The sequence below is a fragment of the Protopterus annectens genome, chromosome 14.part0, assembly GCF_019279795.1.
Source record: "Protopterus annectens isolate FY-2018-M chromosome 14.part0, PAN1.0, whole genome shotgun sequence".
Taxonomy (NCBI): domain Eukaryota; kingdom Metazoa; phylum Chordata; order Ceratodontiformes; family Protopteridae; genus Protopterus; species Protopterus annectens.
Window position 1 is genome coordinate 50,225,667 of NC_056748.1, and position 27,014 is coordinate 50,252,680.

At 45.1% G+C, this 27,014-nt stretch overlaps 1 protein-coding gene across 1 annotated transcript in view; it reads left to right on the forward strand.

The window, feature by feature from the left end:
* The window catches only part of DLG5 (discs large MAGUK scaffold protein 5), a 3,463,687-nt gene that overhangs the window by 728,119 nt on the left and 2,708,554 nt on the right, over nt 1-27,014 (forward strand). The window contains exon 7 of the mRNA XM_044055764.1: nt 15,298-15,557. Within this exon, the coding sequence (XP_043911699.1) occupies nt 15,298-15,557 (260 nt within the window). The remainder of the gene's footprint in view (nt 1-15,297; nt 15,558-27,014) is intronic.

Consider the following 27,014-nt stretch of genomic DNA (forward strand, 5'->3'; position numbering starts at 1 on the left):
CTGCATTCCTTAGATGTGCACAGACAACTTAGATTGTACTTGGACAGGACTAAACCTCAAAGGAAATCTGAACAACTGCTGGTGACATTTGCTGCAGGGGCAGAAGGGAAGGCTATTTCAAAGCAAACCATTTCTAAATGGATAAGCCATTGCATTAATTTCTGCTATAAGCACCATGGAAAACCTATCCCCCAGGGGATCAGACCTCACTCCACCAGGGCTGCATCTACCTCTACAGCCTCTCTCAGAGGCGTCCCTACCAGGGACATCCTAGAAGCTGCTACCTGGAGTTCTGTACATACTTTCACCAACCATTATCATTTGCCAATTTTCTGTAAATCCAGAGCTGGCTTTGCCACTGCAGTCATGCAGGGCCATATAGCTGGCCCTAATGCTATCTAAATTCCTCCTCCCAACCATAGCTTTGAGAATCTACCCAAATGTAATGACTGCAGCAGTGAAACACGAAGAACATAGTACAGTTGTGTACACTTACCATAAATGTAGGTGTTCGAGTGTATTCACTGTTGCAGTCCTGGTTACCCTCACTCCAGCCCCCTAACTTCTTTTGGCTATACCTCTACTTTCCTTTACTATGCTTAAAATCCTTTTTGGTGTATTTGCTTTTTTGTTGGAGGTATATCTATGTACTTTTATATTTAATTGCTTCCCATTAGGGGGGTACCTGACATCTGGGGCAAGAAAAACTAATGTAATGGCGTCAGCTGCATGTTTTATACCCCTGACGGCTTGACGTCATGGAAGAAGGGACAGCAACTGACGCAGGACCCAAGACTTTGTTAATCAGGCCGACTGAGGGCTACCTGCAAGCAGATAACCCAAATGTAATGACTGCAACAGTGAATACACTCGAACATCTACATTTATGGTAAATGTACACAACTGTACTTTTTCCTTCCTCTAGCCCCCTGGCTTTTTCTGTCTTTCTACCTGTCCTTTCTATGGCCATTTCTAATGGCATTGGTATTTAGTTTTTACTGGTGGTGTTGTCCATCATATACTAGCTTCCTATTTGGGGGCTTCTGACATTTGGGGCAAGAAAAACTAATGTAATGGTGTCGGCTGCCTGTTTTATACCCCTGACAACCTGACATCATGGAAGAAGTGACAGCATCCAATGCAGAAATCCTAAGACTCTGGTATTCGGGCCGACTGAGGGCTACCTGCAGGCAGATAACCCAAGTGTGATGACTGCAACAGTGAATACAATCGAACATCTACATGTATGGTAAGTGTACACAGCTGTACTTTCTCCATCTAGGGCCTCGGTTCCTTGACCTGCAAGATCTGAGTCCGTGGCCTCATCAAGGTCCATGCAGACCTTATCGGAAGTGAACATGGATAAAATGATGAGGCTCATTCGTACTCATATCCAGATGGGGTCTTGCCGGCCCCCTCTCCCTCTGGTGGGGGGAGCTCGCTTCCTTTTTTTACACCGATTTCTCTTTCTCTGATCCATCCACCGGGTTCGGAGTACTCAGATCCGAGGATGGCCTTAGTCAGAGGGTTGGCGCCGGCTGTACCTGCTTCCTTGACACCGACAGCTGCCTGGAGCGTGTTGAATCTGACCAGTTCTGATCCGAACGGCTCTCTGAGCTGGTGCTTGGGTGTCTGATCCAAGGGAGTTGAATTTTTTTCATCAACTCTAGCTTTGTCTGGCCATGTTCCCTCCCTCGGAGCGCCGTCTACTTCGGGCCCGGCTCCAATTCTCAAGTTGATTCCGGGGAGACCGGCTTCCTTATTGGCTCCCCAGGAGTTTTGCTCTCCCTCGGCGTTTATTGTGGTAGAAAGGGTTTTCTCCGCCGGATCAAGACCCTTGATTGTCCCCTTGGCCCCACCCCCGTCGGCTCTATCTAAGAATTCCATTATTTTAGCAGAGGGACAGCCCGTGCTCGAGGATCCCCAGACTGTTCCCCCTGAGGAACAAGTGGTTGCGACTTCCCCCTCGAGAGCCCCACCTGGGACGTGCCCTCGCAAGCATATGTGTAAGAGAAGGCACTTGGACTATCCCTAGTCCCTCACCGAGACATGGATTTGGATGATGGGGAAGGTTCCCCCAGGTCACCTCCCGAGGATGTCTCCTTTGGAAACATCATGGAAATCCTTCGCCAACGAGGAGGTTGGTCCGCCCCCAAACCTTCTTCTGGCGAGTCTGTATTCCTGGAGGCTTTCGGCACGGGCCCATCTACTTCCTGGGTGTCCCCTCCCGCAGATCCCGTGGTGGACCTGGTCACCTCGTGGGCCTGGAAGGAGCCGGACACCGTGGAACCAATCCCTAAATGTCTTGATAAGATCTTAAATCCACCATCAGATAGGCCAGCGTGGAACAAGGGCTCCCCCGTAGACACTATGGTGGTAGCAACAGCCACAAAGAAGGAACTAGTCCAAGAGAGTTCCTCAGTTCATCCTCCTGACTGAGAGTCATGGATGATGGACCACTTAGGGAAGCGGGTTTATGCGTCAGCAACCTTTTCCATTAGGGCACTGAACTACCTGCCCACGTCATGAGACCCCAGCGCGACCTGGTCAAGGAACTGGCTGAGTCTCCCCCTAAGTCCATGTCGCAGGAGGACAGGGACTCGTTCTCCACGAGGATGGCCACTTTGAAGGCAGTCTCCAACACATCCATGCGACTCATCTCACATGCTACTGAAGGAGCGGCTAGGGCGGCTGGGTCCGGCACGTTCATGAGGTTCAACGCCTGGCTCAGACTATGCCAGTTTTCGGAACCTTTCAAAGTGTCCTGTGCCAGTGCCCCTTATGATGGCTCTACTCTGTTTGGTAAGACCATCAAAGAAAGTTTAGTCCAGAGGGAGAAGGATGGGAAGACACTGTCTGCCATTGGAATCCGCTTCTCGAACCCTTAAAGATCCTTTTCCCAGAATCAGAGAGGGCAAAAGAAGAAGATATGTGTCCGGAAGTCACAGTATTCCTGGGCACTCAGAGCTCTTCTTCCCCCAGATGCAGAGGAGGACAGAATGGACGCCGGCCCAGAGGTAGAGGGGGTCCACGGATTTTTGGTTCTCGAGAACCTTTCTCGGACAGGCCCGGACAGCAACCCTGAGGGGTTGCCCGACTGCTCCACTCTGGAGGCAGTCGGGGGATGATTGTTATTGCACCTGGCGGCATGGGAGTCTGTAACATCAGACCGCTGGGTGCTTCAGATCATATCCAGGGGATACTCTGTCCCCCTTGTGGTTCCTCCCAAACCTCCAAAACACCTCCCAGACATGCCATCCATTCAAAGGGAGGCAGCAGCACAGGAAACTTTCAAGCTGCTAGTAAAACGAGCCATTGAACCCGTCCCCCCAGATCAGTCCGGATCGGGCTTGTACTCCAGGTTCATTTTGGTGCCAAAGAAAATGGGGGACTTGAGGCCCATTCTGGACCTATCTACCCTGAACCTGTCAGTTGCCAAAGAAAAATTCTGTATTGTCACACTAAAGTCCATCATGCCATACCTGCAAGAGAGCAACTGGATGTGCTTGTTAGACCTCCAGGATGCTTACTATCACTTAAAAATGCACAAAACCTCCAGGAGGTTCCTCCGCTTCCGACTAGGAGTCAATCATTACCAATTTAGAGCCCTACCCTTTGGTCTCACCACAGCCCCCAGGGTGTTCACCAAAATGATGGTGGTAGTAGCGGCTCACCTGAGGCTTCAGAGGATTCAGATCTATCCATACCTGGACGATTGGCTCCTCACTGCTCCCAGCAGGCATCTACTTTCTCAAACCAGGGATTATTTCTTAAAGCTTGCCCTACATTTGAGGATCACAATCATCGCATCCAAATCACTTCTAAATCTTATCCAGGTGATAGACTACATTGGTGCAAGGATAGACACCTTACAATGCAGAATTTTCCTGACCTCGGAGAGCGTACAAAACCAGAGGCTGCATGTCTCTCTGATCTACCGTTCTGATCTTCCATCGGCAGAATCAGTGTTGAGGGCCTTGGGTTCAATGGCAGCGACCATAACGCTTCTTCCGTGTGCCCGGTTACATATGAGAATTCTACAGTGGACACTAGCTGTACAGTGGTCCTGTTGGAACTTCCATTATCGTATCCCGTACAACTCAGTCGAGTATGTCAGTCATCCCTTCTGCGGTGGATGTGCTCTCTGGAGATCTTGGAGGGACGATGATCTTGATTTACCCTCTGTCTAATCCACAGTGACCACGGACACCTCCCACCTCGGGTGTGGGGGGGTTTCGGGCAGGACAGTCCAAGGCCTGTGGTCCCCTGTAGAGACCCTTGCACATAAATGATCTAGAGATGAGGGCGGTCCTTTTGGCGTTGCAGGCCCTTCATGCCTTTCTTCCTCTGGAAACTATTGCAGTTCAATCAAACAACGTGTCAGTGGTCTGGTACATCAGCAAACAGGGAGGGACCAGATCTTACCCCCTTTGTCGCGAGGCCATGAGAGTGTGGGAATTTGCAATCTCCACCGGTCGTATTCTCATAGCTATGCACATTCCGGGATGGTCCAACATTTTAGCAGACAGGTTAAGTTGGACTATTTTGATGCCTTATGAGTGGTCTATGAATCTTTCAGTAGTAGAGCAGATCTTCCAGGAGTGGGGTCAGGCTTGCTGCAATCCCTTCGCATCTCCTTCCAGCGTGAAGTGCAGCGAGTTTTTCGCACTGAACCCCCTGACGGGGGAGTCCCCCAGAGATGCTCTAGTCCATGCTTGGCCTCCTGGTCATCTGTATGCTTACCCTCCAGTGCCTCTTATTCTGAAGTTTCTATAGAAAGCTCATTGACTGGGGAGCAAAGTGATCCTAATTGCCCCATTTTTTTGCCTCGCCAGGTATGGTTTCCCTTTCTTTGGTCTCACCTTCTGGCTCCGCCCTGGATCTTGGATCCCATTCAGTATCTGATTTCACATCCATCAGGGGTTCCTCATCTGAACCTGGACAGTTTGAAGCTCACAGCTTGACTGCTCCAGTTCCCATGATCGCTAGGACTCCTGGATTATCCTCTTCAGTTAGGTCTATTCTGGTGGCTGCACATAAGTCTTCAACCAGGAAGGTTTACCGCAGCAAATGGAAACATTTTTCCCTTTAGGCTTCTCAAAGGAGTTTAGACCCCTTCACGGCTCCTATTTCTGCCATTCTTGATTTCCTAGCCAATATCTTTTAACAAGGAGCTAGTTCTTCTACTTTCAAAGTTCAATTGGCTGCCATCTCTCATTTTCATGTGGGTGAGAATTCTGCCTCACTGGCCTCCAGACTGTGTGAAGCCTTTATCAAAGGGACCTTTCTATTATGCCCCCCCGGTCAAGGATCCTTTTCCCCCATGGGACCTTACTATGGTTCTTCAAGCTTTGGTCGCTCCACCTTTTGAATCTGCTGCAACCACAGATCTAAAATTCTTGTCTTGGAAAACAGCATTTCTGGTGGCTGTCACTTCTGCTAAAAGGGTCTCAGAACTGCAAGCTTTGTCCATCAAAGTTCCATATATGATTTTCCATAAAGATAGGGTTTACTTTTGGACCAATCCGTCCTTTCTTTCTAAGGTGACATCACAAGTTAATATCAATCAAACCATTAATTTACCTGTCTTCTTTCCTAACAAAATGGAATACAAACTCCACTTGTTGGATGTTCATAGACAGTTACGATTTTATTTACACAGAACCTAAAACTTCCATAAATCTGATCAGCTGTTTGTGTCCTTCTATAAACCCTTTTGGGTAAACCTATCTCCAAGGTCACTTTTGCTAGGTGGATTTCCTCATGCATCCTTCAGGTCTATAAGGACTAAGGTATGTCTCCTCCGGATCAGGTGAAAGCTCATTCCACTAGGTCCATGGCTACTTCTGCGGCTTTTTGGTCTAGAGTCTCATTGGATGATGTTTGTTCTGCAGTTACTTGGTCCTCATCTCATGCCTTTATTTCTCACTACAGATTGGATTTGACTTCTAGAAGGAGAGCATCCTTTGGTTCCGTGGTGCTCCAGAATGTCCTTCCATGAGGGCCACTCAGGAGGTTAGTAGCTGGGGACTCTGTCCCACAGGTTGAAGACCAAATGAAGTAAACTACTTCAGATAAAGAAGTTATGTACTCACCATAACGTTCCATGAAGACCAAATGAAGTAAACTACTTCAGATAAAGAAGTTATGTACTCACCATAATGTTCCGTCTGAGTAGTTATACTTCATTTGTCTTCAACCGTCCCTCCCTCCTTCCCCCTGACTTTGTCAAATGAACAGCCTCTGGGCTGCAGTTGTAGGTTATAAAGTATTTTTTAGGTTGGGTTATGAGTATAAGGGTCAGCAAACTCGATCCGAAGTTTGGAAGGTAGTGGAGGTGTATTATGGGTAAGGGGAGGTGCTTGGAGCTCGGAGCAGATGCTAGTGAAATTGCCGGCTCGGATCCGATACAGATCCGGTATCCCCACAGGTTAAAGACAAATGAAGTAGAACTACTCAGGTGGAACATTATGGTGAGCACATAACTTCTTTTTTCTGCTTGTGCTGTGGTATCATTCAGGGTGATGGTAATATGCTGCTCAGCACTAGGGTCATACCCGCTTGGGCTACAATAATCCAAGAGCTCCTGCATGTGTCTTTTCATGTAGTCCAGGGAGGTACGTCTTAGGTCATTCACACCCAAATGTACAATGACAGACTCATATTTGTATCTGTTGTTGAGGGACCTGAGTGCATGTGTTATGTGGTGGATCCTGGTGCCTGACAGGCAGCTGACTGTTACTTTCTCCTTATTCACCATAGTGAGTGGGACATCAGTGTGCTTCATTATCGAGTCAGCTATGACTAGTGTATTGGGCATGCTGTTTTGCCTCAGGGGCTTTGGTTGAGTGACACACTGTTTAGGAGAGTTATGTGTCTCGTGATTAGTGTTGTGTTTTGGTGGTCGAGTGCGTTTCTGCCTTGGAGTTCTCTGCTGTTTGGTTAGATTTTTATTGAGAGCCTCCGCGAAGGTGGGTGTGTGGTTTGTGTTTTTATGTGAAGGCAATGCTGGTGTGTGTTCTGGAGGGCTATGTGTTCCATGTGGTGTGGTGCAAGTGTTTACCTCCTCCTCTTGACCAGCTATTCTGGTCTTGGCTGGAAAGTGCGTGGCTTCCAGTCTGAGTGTTGGGGGGTAAGAGGAGCAGGTTGTCAGTGTACATGAGGCAGTTGCTACTTTGCCTCAGGATGCCCAAATTCACCAGGTTAATAGGAGAAAGCACTGCGAACTGATCTTTAGACATGCCTGGAGGGGTGGGCATTAATAAGTACCAGATCTGTTTCCTTGTAGAATGTTTAGTGCTGGTAGCACTTTTGTGTACTGCAATAATTGCTACAAGAAGTCTGGTAAAGTGCTAAACTGGCAAGCTGGTAAAAGTGCAGGAGAGGAGAGAACTAGCAGATCTAAGGGAAAAATTGAAGAGCCGACTTTGGCACTGCTCAGAAGCTTACAAACAGTCCTGGATATACAGCAAATCTGTATCTGGACTAGATTAGTTACAGGAAAGATGAGAAACAAGCGCAGATGTGGGCTTTTAAACCAGAAAGTTGAAAGAGATGGAAAAACTGCCCAAATGTTCAATAAACTCCAATTTTGGGTGTTGATTACTAGTGCTTCATCAAAGAATATGTGGTGACATGACAGGGGATTTGTGTCCTTTCTCCAGTGGAGGCCAAACCGTTTGACATCTGGGACCGTGCTTCATATCAAACGGAAGCTACAGCTGTCTTCAGAGAAGTCTACAGAATATGACCTTGGCTGTATAATTTAAATGTTTTCCTCTTAGTTATGATGCACACAACTAAGAATCTTTGTCTTCAGAGTCTCTCCTCCTGAGAACATCTTAGTTAGAGAAACCCTTAACTTAATGCAGCGCATTTCATTTGTTGAGCAAATGAGCTTTAGAAGCAAGAGGAGAGCTTCAGAAAAGGCCAGTGTAAAGGTGGCTTTGGCCAAGGAAGACAGTTAGGGATGATTACTTACCCCCTGTATAGCAAAGTGGTACATTCCCTTTCTGACTGCCTCAAGCCATCTCCCATCAGTTGGGAGGAAAATTGTCTCCCTTCCTGTCCTAAGGGTGATTTCATAAAGCTATTCTTTTTCCTTTATTTGTTGCAGTACTAATGTGACAAGTAAGCAAGTGGTGACTGGGACCATAAGAGTCCTATCCATGTACACTGTTAGACAGGCGCACTTAAGTTTTTCGCTGTTTATGAATAATTATTAATGTCCACTTCCCAAGTCAAGCAGGGCCATACACGATAATCCTGGTATAAATTAATGCCTACCCATCCAGTCATTAAGACTAGCATTAAAGGTGGACAAAAGTAGCAGTTTGACCTGTGGAGGAAATTTATTCCATAGACTGAGAATATGTTTTGTTAGGAACGTACCTGTCTGTCCAGCAAGTCTTGTTTATTAGAGTAAATTTACGTCCCTAGTATGAGTGTTTGTAGAGCCATTGGCTTTAAGAAATAGGAAGCCAGATAGGATCGGGTCTTTCATAGTTTAAAAAGGTTAGCAGTCGTTGAGGTTTTTCCTGTTGAGTGATATGTTTAGATTTGAACATACAAAAGGGGCATTGCATTCAATGATGGGACTGGTTAGGGAAAAGTACAGTGGTAAAATAACTTTTCTGGATCTTGAAGCTATTCCCTTGAAAATTAACTAGATCAGGTGGAAAGATTTCCTGACTGTGGTGGAAACATGATCAAGATATCTCTCGCAGAGGGTACTCCTGCTCTGGAACAGACTCCCTATCCACATAAGACAAAGTTTATCCCTGTCCATATTCAAGTGTAACTTGGAGCTGTGGATGGGAAAACAAAAAATTTACCCCAGGACTGGCCCATAGACTACTGATGGATAGAAGCAGCTCCTAAATGCTTTATCCCATGCATGGGTCCCATCACATTATTTATGATGTTCTTTGTGTTTCACTGTTGCAGTCATTACATTTGGGTTATCTGCTTGCAGGTATCCCTCAGTCGGCCTGATTATCAAAGTCTTGTGTCCTGCGTTGGTTGCTGTCTCATCTTCCATGACGTCAGGTAGTCAGGGGTATAAAGCATGCAGCCGACGCCATTACATCAGTCTTTCTTGTCATGCGGTGCCCAAAGCAGAAGTTCACAACTGCTGGTCGACCGACTCCTGAAATTTTCGTTTTTGAGTTTCAGATCCAAAGTCTTCAACTAAGCTATGTACCCCATTGGGGACCCTTTTTCTTGCTCTAAACTGATGTCAGTAAAAGTTAATTGTATTTTTTGTGGAAAGCAAATACCTCATAAAGATTTTCATTTGGACTGCATTCCTTGCTTAGGCCCAGACCACGATGTACCTCGCTGTTGGTTTTGTGCCTTATTCAAACCTCGAACTATTCATCATCGGTTCATTTTTGCATCTAAATATTTTGGTACTCTGTTCAATTATCCAGAAATGGCTTCAGTAAGCCATCCTACTACCGACATTGCGAAAAAACGCAAAGATAAAGACAGAGACAGACCGCATAGGTCCAAAGGTGCCGATGACGCTTCTCCTAAGCTAGTCACCAGTTCGCTGGTAGTCAGTGAGGCGCTTTCGCAGCCCCTGATACCCGCTACTTCAGATTTGCAGGCCTCTACTGAGACCCATTCAGAGTTGGGTATGCCGCGAGATGCTTCTCCGACTATGGAACCTGCAGATGTGTCTACCTTGGATGGGTCCGGAGCCGCCGTGCAGGCACCGGCTTCTGAGGGTGTATTCAGGCCTACTGACTTGCATATTAAACCAACGCCATCTTCTTCTTCAAGACCTAAAACTCGACCCATGCCTAGAAAACTGACACCCAGACCACATGGTCAGGCCCCTATGCCTAAAAAACAAATGATAAGAGTGGCTGAAGATCTTATTACTCTAATCAGGGGAAGCCACCCTTCTCCCTCTAAGAGACCTAGAACTGACTTTCCTTCTGATTCTTCTCATCAGGATATTGAAATTTCTGTTTTATCTGATGACCAGGAGTTACCCTTCTCTACCTATGAGGATCCTGATACAGAGGACTCCATTCCCTCTGCTTCCCCTCAAGAGGATTTCTCTTTTGGTGAAACTTTGCATGCTGTTAGGGAGCATTTCTGCTGGGAAAGCCAGGATTACTCTGACTCCAAAAATAGGCTTAGGGAATTCTTACTCCCACCTCAACACAGGCCTTTAGCTATCCCTCCTGTACTAGACATTATGAATGATACCTTCTTGGAATCTAGCCTGGCCCCTGACACTTTACCTCCATCTCCCAGAAAACCTGACAGATATTACAGAGTACCTGACTCTCAAAAGTTCCTCTTTAAGAATCCTACTGCGGATCCTGAGACCATTTCACAGGGACCCAAAGGCATTAAGGCTGCTACTGCCAAAACCCCTACCCCCTCGATAGAGATTCCAGGGCCCTGGACAGATGGGGAAAGAAGGTATACACTTCTGCAAATTTGGCCATTAGGGCCTTAAACTGCCAGTTTCATATGTTAAAGTATCAGCAGCATATTATAGGATTGCTTAAACAGAAAATGATGTTAATTCCTGACTGTGCTGAAAATAAAGAATTACAGGATTTAATGCATTCTGCTGAACAAGTTGGAAAACATACTTTGCAGTGTGGTTGTGATTCTTTAGAGGCATCTTGCAGGGCTGCTGTCACTGGGTCTGTACTTAGAAGGCATGCTTGGCTTAAGGAGCAATCTTTGCCAGATCATGTTAAAGCTAAATTACTGGATGCTCCCTTAAACCAAGACCGCCTGTTTGGCAACAAAGCAGAAAAAGTACTTAAAAAGATGGAGGAAAAAGCTAAATCTATGCAGACTGTTAAAGATTTCCTGCAAGTACAGCCTCCGAGATTTAGTAGGCACTGGCATTCTAAGAATTGGTCCTTTTCTGCCTCTTCCAGGCCTTCTCAGTCCAAATCCAGAACCAGCAGACCATCCAGGCTTCAGTCTCAAGGTACTCACAGGCGTAAGCAGTGGGGGGGCTCTGACTTCCAAAGCTTGGAGTAGTAAGACACCCCCCTATGGTAAACTGTCACAATGACTTAACTTTAAACCTTCCAAGCCCTGCTCAACTGACTGTTCCTTTAGGGGAAAGATCGCTCTGCATGCAAAAAACTGGGAATTCATTACCCAAGACAAATGGGTTTTAAATATAGTTTCCCAAGGATACAAATTCCACTTCCTCTCCTTACCAACCCCAAAAGGTTGGCCAGACCTACCCCCAAATCAGTGGCAGAGGCTCAAAAGCAGGCTCTCTCTTTTAAGCATCAGGGCTATTCATCCTGTCCCAGCAGAAGAGGAATGGGGACAAGGTTTTTACTCAAGACTTTTCCTGGTACCCAGAAAAGACAATTCCTGTCGTCCTATCCTGGACCTGTCTATCCTAAATACTTTTTTGGTAATCCCAAATTTCTAAATGCTGACTTTTCATCAGCTGCTTCCCATGCTAGGCAAAAATGTCTGATTGGCAACACTGTATTTAACGAAAGCCTACCTGCACATCCCAGTAAGGGAATTTGCAGAAAATACCTACGCTTCAGAGCAGGCTTCACGCACTATCAGTTCTCTGCACTGCCCTTTGGCTTAGCTACTGCGCCCAGGGTATTCACAAAGTGCCTAGCTCCAGTCATTGCATTTTGCAGGCAAAGAAATATTCAAATATGCCCATACCTGGACGATTATCTAATTCTGGCAGAAAGCTAGGACATACTATTAAATCATCAGGCATTTGTAAAGAAATTGCTAACTTCTCTGAGGTCCACCGTAAACAAAAAAAAAAATCACACCTAGTACCCTGCCAGCAAATTGTATTCCTGGGAGCAAGCTTGAATACAACTTCCCAGATGGACTACCTCATGCTAGAGAAACAAGTTCATTTGACAGCCTACTTCAAACTACTGGCCGCAAAGACCCAGCTATCTGCAAGGAAAATACTGCAAGCCCTGGGGTTCATGACCTCTTGCATTCTACTAATTTCATATGCATGACTGCATATGAGGAAACTGCAATAGTATCTAAAAAGCCTATGGTGTCAACATTCTCAGGATTTAGAATCAATGATTCCTATCATTCCTTACTTAAAGACAGAGTTCCTTTGGTGGGTAGAGGCCTGCCACCACAACAAGGGACTGCCATTCACTCTACCCCCTGCCGCAAAAACCCTAACAACAGACTCATCAGACTATATGCATGGGGGACTCGCTTGGCAGTGCAGTGCATTCAGGGCAAATGGAACCCGAATCAAATGCACCTGCATATTAGTCAAAAAGAAATGTTAGTTGTACAGATTGCTTTGACAGCCTTCAAAGACCACATTCTTCCAGGACAATTATTGATAAAGACGGACAACACCACTGTTATGTGGTACATAAACAAGCAGAGAGGAACTCACTCATACCCTCTCTGCAGACTAACCATGGCTCTGTGGAATACAGCCTTGAGCTACCAAGTGCACCTACAAGCTCAGTTCCTGCCAGGCAAGCTAAATACACTGGCAGATGACCTAAGCAGAAATCTCATTGACCCACACAAAGTGGAAACTGGAACCAAAGATATTCAGTATTTTTAGAAACAAATGGGGGAGCCCAAAGATTGACCTGTTTGCCTCCCCTCAGAACTACCAATTGGACAAATTCTGCACAAGGACTCCCCATAGACAAGCTTGGAAAGTAGATGCCCTGTCCTTCACCTGGAAAAAACAGCTTGGAAAGTGGATGCCCTGTCCTTCACCTGGAAAAACCTATCAGTTTATGCCTTTCCCCCACCGCCTCTCCTTTCCAAAGTGCTACTAAAGATCAAACAGGACAAGCCAAGGGCAATAATTATTGCACCAGACTGGCCACGCCAACACTGGTAACCCTCTCCAGTGCAGTGTGTCACTTCTGCAACCATGGCACCTGCCTCAGACCCCTGCCCTGCTGTCCCAGCAGGAGGGCCAGATTCTGCACCCACAGCTTCAAACCCTGAACCTTGCAGCCTGGCTAATTACATGATCTCTCCGTTACCATCCCTCATAAGCAAGTGATGGATGTTATTCTGGAGGCAAGGAGGCCTAGTACTAGAAAATCCTATGCTAAAAAATGGAAACTATTCTGTTCCTGGAGCCATACTCAGGGTAGGGACACAACAGTGCCCAATGTACCGCACATTCTTCAGTATTTAACCGAGATGCTTCACAAGGGCCTTTCCTTTTCTTCCATCACAACTCATGCCTCGGCCATTTCAGCTCATTGTAATACAGAGCCACCCCTCTTCTCTCATCCACTGCTAAAGCAATTCCTTAGAGGGGCCAAAAACTTAAGACCACCCAGGAGATCCCCTACTTCAGCCTGGGACCTTAACTTTGTATTGGAAAAGCTCACTCTACCTCCCTTTGAGCCAGCTGCAAATGCAGAGTTGAAATTTCTTTCTTGGAAAGCTGCCTTCCTTCTAGCCATCACTTCAGCAAGAAGGGTGTCTGAGTTACAGGTCGTCGTGGCAGTGGAGCCTTTCATCATCTTTCATGCCAACAGGGTGTCCCTGAGGACCAGTCCCTTGTTTATGCCCAAGGTGGTATCCAGTGTGGCTCTTAATCAGTCCATTCATCTGCCAACCTTCTTTTCTTATGCACAGAACAAAGGGGAACGAATACTGCACTCCTTGGACGTGCACAGATAACTTAGATTTTACTTGGACAGGACTAAGCCTCTCAGGAAATCTGAACAGCTGCTGGTTGCATTTGCTGCAGGGGCAGAGGGGAAGGCCATTTCAAAGCAAACCATTTCTAAGTGGATAGGCCACTGCATTAATTTCTTCTATAAGCACCATGGAAAATCTACCCGACGGGATAAGACCTCATTCCACCAGGGCTGAATCTACCTCTACAGCCCTTCTCAGAGGTGTCCCTACCATGGACATCCTAGAAGCTGCTACCTGGAGTTCTGTGCATACCTTCACCAAGCATTACCACTTGCCAATTTTTTCAAAATCCAGAGCTAGTTTTGCCACTGCAGTCTTGCAGGGCCTTATAGCTAGTCCTAATGCTATCTAATTGCCTCCTCCCTTCCTTAGCTTTGAGAATCTACCCAAATGTAATGACTGCAACAGTGAAACATGAAGAATATAGTACAGTTGTGTACACTTACCATAAATGTTGATGTTCGAGTGTATTCACTGTTGCAGTCCTGGTTACCTTCCCTCCAGCCCCCTGACTTCTGTTGACTATACCTCTATTCTTGTTTGCTATGCTTAAAGCTTTCTGGTGTATTTGCTTTTTGTTGGAGGTGTAACCTTGAATATAATTGCTTCCCATTATGGGGGCACCTGATATCTAGGGCAAGAAAAACTGATGTAATGGCATCGGCTGCATGCTTTATACCCCTGACTACCTGACGTCATGGAAGATGGGACAGCAACCGATGCAGGACCCAAGAGTTTGATAATCAGGCCGACTGAGGGCTACCTGCAAGCAGATAACCCAAATGTAATGACTGCAACAGTGAATACACTCGAACATCTACATTTATGGTAAGTGTACACAACTGTACTTCGTGATCCCAGTTATTCTCATTAGGAGTAGTATGTAATTGTCGACCATGGGATGGGTAAGACCAATCTCTAACCAAATGGGATTGGTTAATTCAAGTACAAAAAAGGAAAATTATCTAAGCTTAAAATGTTCCAGAAGAACGGTTAACCTAGTACTTACCTATGAACCTATAGAGCTGTGAATGCGAGGGAGATGTCCACATAATAAAGTGACAGTGGTGACTAGGTCGGCGAAGGAATGGGTTTATAGAGGTCTGGTATTGAAGCAGCGTCAAAGGGATGGCTTAAGTAAGACAATTAAAGGATGCGCGCTTAAAGAGCTGTAACCTTCCAAACCTATAGCTTTGAGAAGAGATGGAGCATCATATCACACAGTCACATCTTTGTAAATGATCCCTTGATACAGCTGAAGGCAAACAAAGGCCTCTTTAATGTTATGGATCCTGAACTACTTTGTGCATGCAGATTAATAGTTGCTATCGGTAGCGAGCTTCATAGCGAGAGGTGTGCAGGAGTCAGTTTCACAGTTCAAAAGATACATTTGCAGATGTTTTCCTATTTCTTTTTTTGTTTAATAAGGTGAACTATATATTAATCTGATTGTATTCTCTTTATGTATGAGTACAGTATTGAGAAGATGGTACAAAACTGGACTGTGAAATACATGTTTTTCTGTATGTGCAGACCTTGGCAGACGCAGTCTGCTTCTTTACTAGATTTGCTGTACTTTTTCATACTTTGTTCTGTGCTGTCTTTCAGGTATTAAGAGAGAATGGCTCATCTGAGGTCCTAAACAAGCTTTATGACACTGCCATGGACAAGTTGGAGGGAGTAAAAAAGGATTATGAGGCGTTACGAAAACGGTACAATGAGAAAGTAGCAAATCATAATACAGACCTTTGTCGAGTTGAGCAGTTTGAAGTGGAGAATCAGAGACTTCAGAAACAGATAGACATGCTTATGAAGGAGAGGGACACAGCAGTGCATTTCCACCAGCAGTACTCCTCCTCTCTCAGAAGGTATGGAACTGGGGATATTAAATGCTAACAAAAGCCTCACACATGACTGACACCCCACTTCATATGTTAAAAGTGGGTCTATATTAGAAACACGAAAACCCTAAACCGCGAACGCTCACATGAGCGAAAATGCCGGTGATCGAAGTTGCTATTGTGGGGGGGGGGTGCCCCCCACACCCCCTGCTAACTATATATTCGAACTCCGAGGTCGCACTACAGTGAGGAAAGGGCAAATATCCCACTCCTCACTGTAACACGACCCCGATATCACACTTTAGATTCCCGGCATTTTCACTCATGTGAGCGTTCACGGTTTAGGGTTTTCGTGCCTCTAATATAGACCCATTAAAAGCAGTTACTCAACAAGGTTTGCAGTGTTCTTAAGACGATCATTAATAATGACTCCCAAACCCCGTAGCTTCTGTTAATTTTCTATAGGACTACACTTTATGTATCATACAAGTACATAGTGTACAAAATGTACGACATAGACTGCAAAAATATATTGAATGCGTCAACATCAAACTGCAGTGATAATACCACACAGATAGGGTGCATACATGGTGAATGTTTATTTGCAAATGAATGAAGAGACGGCCAAAACCACAATAACACCAATGATTAATGAGGCTAGGCCATAATCAAGAGGTAAAATGTTTCTAATGGTTTCCCTTACCAGTTGTTGAATAGTTTCTTGAAGCAGTAAAGCACCCTGTTTGCTTTTTAGATATGTTAACATGGTTGTAGAAAAGTTTTTGCTTCTATGTAAAATCCACTCAGTAGTAGTATAAAATTCAACTATCATCCTAAAACGTATGCTCATGCTTGTTCTTTTGGGTAGTGCATAGGCCCAGAATAGCAATCCTGCTGCCAAGAGAATTGACTTAAGGGGTTAAATGATATTTTATGCATGAAAACTCAGTAAGCACTTGGTACTTCCAAGATGGCTGCGCATTGAGTTACAGCTTAATGTCCTTCATGGATGCATCTGCAGTCATAACAACTGGGTTGTCCTGTCGTCAGGCAGCCCTTCGGTTGGCCGGATTCCAAAGTCCGGGTCCGGCTTCGGCTGATGTCGCACTTCACCCGAAGTCATCTCTGCTAGTCTTCGGGTATAAAGGCATCAGCCGACGCCATTTTCCTCAGTCTTTCTTGCCGCGTGGCGCCCGAAGCAGAAGCTGTTCGCAAGTGCCGGTCGGTCAGATCCAGAGATTACTACTACCGAATACTACTTCGAAGACTTCTAAAAGCTAAGTACCCCGTTGGGGACACTTTCTTGCCTCAGCCGATGTCAGAAAAAGTCAATAACTGTTTAACTTGTGGGAAACAAATACCTCATAAAGATTTCCACTCTTACTGTTTGCCTTGTTTAGGCCCAGACCACGACGTAGCAGCCTGTTCGGCCTGTGCTTCATTCAACCGACGAACACTTAGGCGTCGGTCGGAGTTTGCTGAACAGTTTTTCGGCTCAGATTTTGCGTATATTATGCCGTCGGATCCTCCGACTACCCAAATTGTTAAAAAACGCAAAGAAAAAGACCGACACTCGCGGTCCGCGGTTTCGGCCGAAACCATGGTTAAGCAAACCTCGAGTGTCTCGGTTTCGGCCGAAACCGAGAAAACTGATCAAAGTACAGCTGAATCAATGACTACTACTGAGGTTCCTGCTACCTTACTTGAATCGGCCTCAGAAATTTTACCTACAACAGTGGTTACTAGTGACTTATCAGACACCATCCCTTTGGATGTCTCTACCCCAGCACGTGGTGCTGCTAGGCCTCCTGCAGCCATGTCTATTAAGGCCTTTGCCAGGGCTAAAGCAGCCAAATCTACTAAATCAGTGCCTGTTAAACCCCCTCAACCAGGCCCACTTCTAGTTCACAAATGCTTACTCTGGCAGAAGATTTAATATCCTTAATTAGGGATCTCAATCTCACCCAGACAGGGCCTGTCAGCCCCAGAAAAGAGACCTAGAGCAGAGCCCCGAGCCTGTGTCCTCTGATGATTCTGCGGATGACTCAGATATTACAGACCAGCCAGAGGCTCCTTTCTCCAATTATGAAGACTCAGATGCTGAAGAATCCATTCCAGCTGCTTCTCCACCAGAAGAATTCTCCTTTGGGGAAACCTTACATGCCATGCGAGAACAATTCCAATGGCAGGAACAGGATTTCTCAGATTCCAGAAAAAGACTTAGGACTTTTCTGCACCTTCCACAACACAGGCCCTTAGCTATACCTCCTGTCCTCTCTGTTGTGGACGATGCATTTAATGATGTCTGCACTGCACCAGATTCCTTACCTCCAGCCCCTGCCAAACCAGATAGATTTTACAGGGTGCCAGACACTCATCATCACCTATACAAGGCCCCACTTGCAGACCCGAAACTATATCCCAGGGGCCTAAGGCAGTAGCCTCGACCACAGCAAAACCCTATTCCTTCTGAAAGGGAAGCCAGGTCTTTAGACAGATGGGGCAAAAAGTTTACACCTCAGCTACTCTCTCAGCTAGAGCTTTAAACTGTCAGTTTCACATGATACAATACCAAGAGTGTATGCTTGATCAGTTAACTAAAAGCTATCCTCTGATGACTCTATAGATAAGAAATATGTATTAGAAATGGTAAATAACATACAACAGGTTAGTAACCATTCCTTAAAATGTGGCTATGATGCACTGGAGGCTTCATTTAGATCAGCCATGACTGGCACAGTGATAAGAAGACATGCATGGCTGAAGGAACAGGTCTTACCGGATCATGTTAAAGCTAAGTTATTAGATGCTCCTATGGATAAGGCCAGTTTGTTTGGTACACCTGCCCAGCAGGTAATGAAGAAAATGGAAGAAAAGGCAAAATCTGTACAAACGGTTAAAGATTTCTTGCAGGTTCAGCCCCAAGGTTTAGCAGGAACTGGCCTGCCAAAATTGGTCCTTTCCTGACTCCACAAGATCCCAAAGGGGCAGGAATAGACGTTCCAGAGGCAGAAATCAATCCAGAGGGGGTGCCTACAGAGGACGACAGTGGCAAGGTAATAACAGAGGCACAGACACAGCCACTACCACTACAACAGCACAATCACAGTGACTTGATTCTAACTCCGCCTACCAGGGAACAAATAGCAGCACCATTAGGCGGAAAATTAACCTTATTTTCGAAGAACTGGCACTTTATCACAAAAGACAAGTGGATTTTGCAAACCATAGACCAAGGTTACCGGTTCCACTTCCACACTTTACCAGTCAAGAGGAATGCCAAACCTGCCTCCAAATCAAAAAACAGAAGCTCTACAGCAGATAATGCAATTAACAAAGATGAGAGCTGTGGAAAGAGTACCAATAACAGAACAAGGCAAAGGATTCTACTCCAGACTATTCCTAGTTCCAAGAAAGGAAAAAAGTTGGAGACCTATTCTCGACCTGTCCACCTTAAATACATACATCATTGTCCCAAAATTCAAAATGCTGACCCTACAGCAACTTCTTCCCATGCTGGGCAAGGAGTGTTGGCTGGTAACTCTAGATCTCAAGGAGGCATACCTGCACGTCCCCATTCGACCAATTTGCAGAAGATACCTCAGATTTCTTGCAGGATCAGTGCACTATCAATTCTCAGCATTGCCCTTTGGCTTATCAACTGCGCCCAGATTATTCACAAAATGCCTGGCATCAGTAATCGCCCACTGCAGACTACAGGGAATCCAAATTTATCCATACCTGGACGACTGCCTGCTACAAGGGGACAACAAAAGCAAGCTGACAACAGATTTACAAAGGGTCATTTGCTTGCTACAAGCACTGGGATACACAGTCAATTTACAAAAGTCAAGGCTGATACTATCCCAAACAAGGACATTCTTGGGTGCGGAATTGGACACAGTAAAACAAATGGCATTCCTAACTGCAGAAAAACAAAAAGAACTCCCTCTTTACTTCTTGGCACTAACAAGACAGAACAAGCTAACAGCAAGAAAAGTTCTGCAGGCCTTGGGCTTCATGGCATCATGCATAATCTTGGTTCCACATGCCAGACTGCATATGAGAAAACTACAGTGGTACCTAAAGAATTTATGGTCCCAACACAGGCACAGCCTAGAAGCATAAATTCCACTAATCCCATGCCTAAAGCAGGAGTTCCTATGGTGGGCTCAAGCATGCCAGTCAAACACAGGCCTACCCTTTCACAACTATCAAGCAAGCCAAACCATCACAACAGACGCCTCAGACCTAGGATGGGGGGCTCACATGCTGGACAAATGCGTGCAAGGATTGTGGACGAGGACCAGCTTCACCTGCACATCAACCTAAAAGAAATGCTGGCAGTAAAACTGGCAATCCAAAAATTCAGACCATTTCTCAAAGAAGGCCATTTGATGATAAGGACAGACAACACCACAGTCATGTGGTACATCAACAAACAGGGAGGCACTCATTCATACCCCCTATGCAGAATGGCTTTGGACCTTTGGAACCTGGCACTCGGCTACAACATCCAGTTACAGGCAATATTTGTACCGGGAAAGGAGAATACTCTAGCAGACATGTTAAGCAGAACCACCTCGGATGCTCACGAATGGATGCTACACCCGGACATCTTCAAGACCATCTCAAAGAAATGGGGAATGCCACAGATAGATCTGTTTGCTTCCCCTCTCAATCACCAGCTCAAAAAATTCTGCACGAGGACATTCCACCCACTTGCATCGAAAGTGGATTCGCTCTCCTTCAGCTGGAAAGGTCTGACAGCATATGCATTCCCACCTCTTCCCTTGATACACAAGGTATTACTAAAAATCAAGGAGGAACGCCCAAGGATAATCCTGATAGCTCCGAACTGGCCAAGACAACACTGGTACCCATTGCTGAGGAGAATGTCTCGGGACACAATGTGGTCAATACCCCTGATGCCTTTGATGTTAACTCAGAACAACTACAGCATCATGCATCCAAACCTAAAAACGTTGCAACTGACTGCATGGAACATCACATAGTAGCAACTACTCCAGAACTTTCCCAAAGGGTTAAAGACATTATCCTTGAAGCCCGCAGACCTTCAACAAGAAGGAACTATGCAGGAAAATGGAAAAGGTTTGTCATTTGGAGTGCTGAAAGAGGAAAAGATGTGTCGAATATAGATATTGCTAACATTCTGGAGTATTTGGCAGAGCTTCTACATACAGGCCTGTCCTATTCCTCCATCAAGATACATGCATCAGCTATTTCAGCAGAATACAGCTTTGATCCACCTGTCTTTTCACATCCTGTACTCAGGCAGTTCCTCAGAGGGATCAAGAATGTAAAACCTCCTAGGAAACCACCATTGCCAGCTTGGGATTTGAAGTTTGTGCTAGAAAAGTTGACACTCGCACCTTTTGAACCAGCAGCAACAGCAGACCTACAGCATCTATCATGGAAAACTGCTTTCCTACTGGCAATAACCTCAGCAAGGAGGGTTTCTGAACTTCAGGCCCTAATGGCAGTACAACCCTTCCTAACATTCCACCAAGATAGAGTGTCCATGAGGACTAATCCTACATTTATGCCTAAGGTGGTATCCAGAGTGTCTTTAAACCAGGCAATCCACCTACCTACCTTCTTCCCCAACCCACAAAACAGAGGGGAAAGACTGCTGCATACCTTGGATGTACATAGACAGCTACGCTACTACCTGGACAGAACAAAAAGCAACAGAAAAACTGACCAGCTTTTCGTAGCCTATGCAACAGGAAGGGAAGGAAAAGCTATTTCCAAACAGACAATCTCCAAATGGATAGGAAATTGCATACGATTCTGTTACTCCTTCCATGGAAAACCAATTCCACAGAACATAAGGCCTCATTCTACAAGGGCAACAGCCACTACCACAGCCTTCTTACGAGGAGTGGCAACCAAGGACATTATTGAGGCGGCTACTTGGACCTCCGTGCATACATTTGCCAAGCATTATAATTTACCTCTGTATTCCAGATCCCGAGCAGGGTTTGCCACTGCTGTACTGCAAGGGATCCTAACCACACCATAATCTATTCTTCCTCCTCCCCTAGTTGGCTATGGTATTCTACCCAGTTGTTATGACTGCAGATGCATCCATGAAGGACATAGTACAGTTTTGTACCTACCATAAATGTAGATGTCCGAACTGGATAGCATCTGCAGTCAGGATTTCCCTCCCTCCTTCCCCTCTGTGGTACCCCTAGGGTATTTACCCTCCTAATAGCTAGCTGGTGGGGGGAGTCTCTTATGGTGTATTTGTTTGTATATATGTACATACATGCTTATTTTTTGCGTTTGCCTTCTATTTTTTTGGGAACATTGGCATTTACCAAAAATTTAGCCTTCCAAGAGGGCAACTGGCATCTGGGGCAAGAAACACTGAGGAAAATGGCGTCGGCTGATGCCTTTATACCCGAAGACCAGCAGAGATGACGTCGGGTGAAGTGCGACATCAGCCGAAGCCGGACCCGGACTTTGGAATCCGGCCGACCGAAGGGCTGCCTGACGACAGGACAACCCAGTTGTTATGACTGCAGATGCTATCCAGTTCGGACATCTACATTTATGGTAGGTACAAAACTGTACTTTTCTAGCTCTCCCAGTGTGAAAACTGAAACTCAGCAGAAAAGGCCAGTAGACTTTTGTTTGAGTAAATTTACATAACTGGCTAGTAAGTGTACTGCCTAGATGCCAGGAATAAAGAAATGCAGAATACCTGGAAAAAAATCAGCTACAAAACATGAGGAAGAAATACTGACTGGGGAAAGTTCTGCAGCTGTTAAAAGCAATGCAACCTCAGACATGACTTCCAATAACCTACAGGAAGATGCAAGGCAACTGCATACAGACCTGATTAAAATAAGCAAACACTGATGGAGTATTTCAACACGAACAACAAAAAGCTGAAAACAATGGAAGAAGCTTTAAACAGATATTCAGATGAGATGATAAAGATGAAAAAATCAGAGGTCAAAATGAAGAAAAGGCTGGCTGAATATGAGACTGCGTTTAGGTTAACCCAAGTTTGTGAGTGTGGCTATCAGTCTGGGACTTTTGTTCCTATTATGAGGGTAAAACTTCAGTATTTGAAAGTGTGCATAGTTTTGTGTGTTAGTATTAAGTTAATAGGTTTTAGGGGGGTATTGGGGACGTGTTTTTTTTTTATTTGTTTGAGGACTTTCAATAAAACAAAAAGTTTTATAAGATGTGACATAGGCGCAAATGGTTATGATAAAGAAACAACTGTATAAAAGTTCAACCTGCCAGACAGTGTATGCTTGTAACACAGTAGCTGGAACTGGACATTGACAAAAAAGATCTACATAAATGGTGGGAACAATAACTTTTTAATACAATGATGTTTTCATTAATTTCTTTAAATATAAATGGCCTGCCAGATAAATACAAACAAGAAAGAGTAGTGAACTATATTAAAAAAATATAGAGTGCAAATAGCTGTGTTACAGGAGACACACTTGGAAAGAACTAAACATGTAAATTTGATAAAGAAAGGTTTCTGGAAGGTTATTCAGTGGAATACCTGGGACAAAAAAAAGAGGAGTACTTATATTAATTGCAAGAGGAGCTCCAATAGTGATAGAAGAAGATAAAAAAAAGGTAATGGCAGATATGTAGTGCTAATGGGCTACTGGCAAGCGAGGAGGATTACACTGGCATGTATTTACATTCCACCTAAAATTGCTATAATGGAGCTTAAGAAAATTCTGGGAGAAATAATCAGTTTTCAGCAAGGAATATTACTTATAGGTGGGGACTGGAATATGATTTGCAGCAGTGACGATGTGTCTGGGGAGCCTAGAAGGGAAAATATAACAAAGGAGGGGAGATTTTTGAAGAAATTTATGAAAATATTTGGCATGGAGGATGTGAATTCAGTAGTAGCTGTTTGCAGTGAATTTACAGATTATTCCCCAAGATGTAAAAACTGGGCTAGGCTAGACAGAATTTACATTTCACAGGAACGTGTGCATTTAATTGAAGGTCTTGATAGTCACCCAATAACTATTTCATATCATGCTCCAATAATAGCTAAAATAAAAGCACTGAGTAACGAAATAAAAACGAGACATTGATACTTTCCCACCTATCTGTTGAAAAGAGAGGAATTTGAGGAAAGAAATGAGACTAAAAAATCCATTTTACAAGACAAAAAAAAAACTACTACTATAATCTTCATCAAAAAAATCAAAACAACCCTCAGAAGTTTTGAGCAGGTATAAATAAACTATTACATCCTAGCCAAACTTCCACCCCAACCCCTGCAAGCACCATTGATAAGCCACCTGAGGAAGTCTCGTTTTAATAGATTCTTCACTGAGACAATCCAAGCCCTAGCTAGCCAGTTACCTCCAGGCTCCCCTGTCCCTGAGTCCACCACCCCCAGTAACCAACTCTCATTCAGATGTTCATCGTGTTACACTGCTGCAGTCATTACACTTGGGTTATCCTGCCGTCAGGCAGTTCCCCAGTTGGACTGAGTTCCAAAGTCTTGGTCCGGCGTCGGTTGCTGTTGCCTCCTCCCTGACGTCAGTGCGACAGGGGTATATAAGATGCAGCCGACGCCATTTTCTTCAGTCTTTCTTGCTGTGCGGCGCCCAAAGCAAAAGCAGTTCGCAAGTGCCGGTCGGCCGTCTCCTGAGATTTTCATTCCGAATCCAGAACCAAAGTCTTCTACAAAGCTAAGTACCCCATTGGGGAAACTTTTTCTTGCCTCAGATCGATGTCAGTAAAAGTTAATAACTGTATTTCTTGTGGGAAGCAAATACCTCATAAGGATTTCCATTCCTATTGTATCCCATGCCTAGGCCCAGACCACAACGTCATTGGTTGTCGGTTTTGTGCTAGGTTTAACAAGCCCACTATTAAACGTCGGTTTGATTTTGCCCGACATTACTTTGGTAGAAAATTCAATTATACTATGCCGTCAGAACTTCTGACGTCCGGAATACACAAAAAGCGAAAGACAAGGATAGGCATCCGAGGCCCAAAACTGACGACAAAGCCTCTTCTAGGCCAGTCACCGGTTCTGTGGTTTTCAGCGAGGCGCCTTTGCAGCCCCTGACGACCACTTCTGTAGAACCACAGGCCGCCTCTGACTCCCACGTGGAGATGGCTGGGCCTTCGGACGCACAAGTTATTCAGCCTACCAAGACTAACCTTTCAGAGGGATCCGGAGTAGCTGAGCAACCCACAGCTTCAGAGGGTGTCTTCAGACCTACTCAGTTAAGCATTAAACCCCTCAGCTAAGTCTAAGCCTCCTTTAAAATCAAATAAACAAATACAGCATTCTGCTGGACAGGCCTCCATACCTAAGAAACAAATGCTCAAAATGGCCGAAGACCTAATCACTCTGATCAGGGGGTCCCATCCCCCTCCTGATAAAAGGCCTAGACAGGATGCAGAGACTATGACTCATCCGACCAGGTGTCCATCTCTTCTGATTCATCCTCAGACCTAGGATACTCTTTACCCCCTTATGAGGATTCTGATGCTGAGGAATCTATTCCATCAGCTTCACCGCCTGAGGACTACTCCTTTGGGGAACCCTACATACCATGAGGGAGCATTTCCACTGGGAAGGCCAGGATTACTCAGAATCCAAGAAAAGGCTCAGAGACTTCCTTTTACTACCTCAACACAGACCCCTTGCTATTCCGCCAGTGTTAGATATTGTGAATGATGTGTATACTGAATCCAGCTTAAATCCTGATTCCTTACCTCCAGCCCCTGTTAAACCTGACAGATACTACAGAGTCCCTGACTCACATAAATTTCGGTATAAAAGCCCTGTAGCTGACCCTGAAACTATTTCTCAGGGACCCAAAGGAGTTAAGGCCTCATCAGCCAAGACTCCAGTTCCCTCTGACAGAGATTCCAGAGCATTAGACAGATGGGGAAAGAAAGTATATACGTCTGCAACTTTAGCAATGCGAGCCTTAAATTGCCAGTTTCACATGCTAAAATATCAGCAATTTTTACTGTCGCAGTTAAAACAAAAAAATGCTTCCAGAATCAGATCCTCCTAATTTTAAAGAAATGCAGAATTTATTGCATGCAGCTGAACAAGTGGGAAAGCATACTTTGCAATGTGGTTTTGATTCTCTAGAGGCCTCCTGCAGAGCAGCAGTTACAGGCTCTGTCATTAGAAGACATGCTTTGTTAAAAGAACATACGTTACCAGATCATGTTAATGCAAAGTTATTGGATGCACCTTTGCAGCAGGATGTGTTATTTGGAGTTAAGGCAGAAGAGGTATTAAAGAAAATGTTGGATAAGGCAAAATCTATGCAAACGGTGAAAGATTTCTTACAGGTTCAGCCTCCTAGATTTAGCAGAAGCTGGCCAACTAAGAATTGGTCCTTTCCAATTACAGACAGACCTCAAAGGGGAAGATACAGACGTCCAAGAGGTAGAGGTCAAACACAAGGTCCTTACAGGCCTCGACAATGGGTTGCATCATGCCAGAAAGAAGGGGAAGACAGGTCCCAACCATATAAAAAGCAGCTCCAGTGACTTGCCACTACAGCTGCCAAACAAATCCCTCTTGGCAGCCCCCCTTGGGAGGAAAACTGGCACTCTTCTACCACAATTGGCAAATGATCACCCAAAACAAATGGGTTCTCAACATTGTATTTCAAGGTTACAGGTTCCACTTTCACACTCTGCCAAGGTTAAAAGGAATGCCATATCTGCCACCAAAACAATGGGCAGAGGCTCAAAAACAAATTACAGCACTCATGGATATGAGAGCTATTCAGAAGGTACCATCACAGGAGCAAGGACAAGGATTTTACTCGAGACTCTTTCTGGTACCCAGAAAGGACAAAGACTGGAGGCCCATTCTGGATCTTTCATCTCTAAACACTTACCTGGATGTTCCGAAATTCAAAATGTTGACACTACAGCAGCTTCTTCCCATGCTGGGCAAGAAAGCTTGGCTCGTGACTTTGGACCTCAAGGAGGCATACCTGCATGACCCTATCAGACAAAACTGCAGAAGATACCTCAGATTCATAGCTGGTTCAATGCACTACCAATTCTCTGCACTGCCCTTTGGCTTATCTATTGCGCCCAGAGTCTTCACAAAGTGCCTGGCACCAGTAATTGCATTTTGCAGACAGAAAGGAATTCAAATGTATCCGTACCTGGATGACTGCCTGATTCAAGCAGAGAGCAAGGACATTCTTCTAAAGCATCTGGCGTTTGTAAAAAAAAGTTATTAAGTTGCCTGGGGTACACAGTAAATGAAAAGAAATCAAAACTAGTGCCCTCACAAGAGATTATATTCCTGGGTGCCAGCTTGAACACAACGGCCAAGATGGCTTATCTCATGCCAGACAAGCAAGGACAACTGACTCAATACTTTCAACTGATGGCAACAAAGACCCAACTCCCTGCAAGACAAATTCTGCAGGCCTTGGGTTACATGTCATCTTGCATACTACT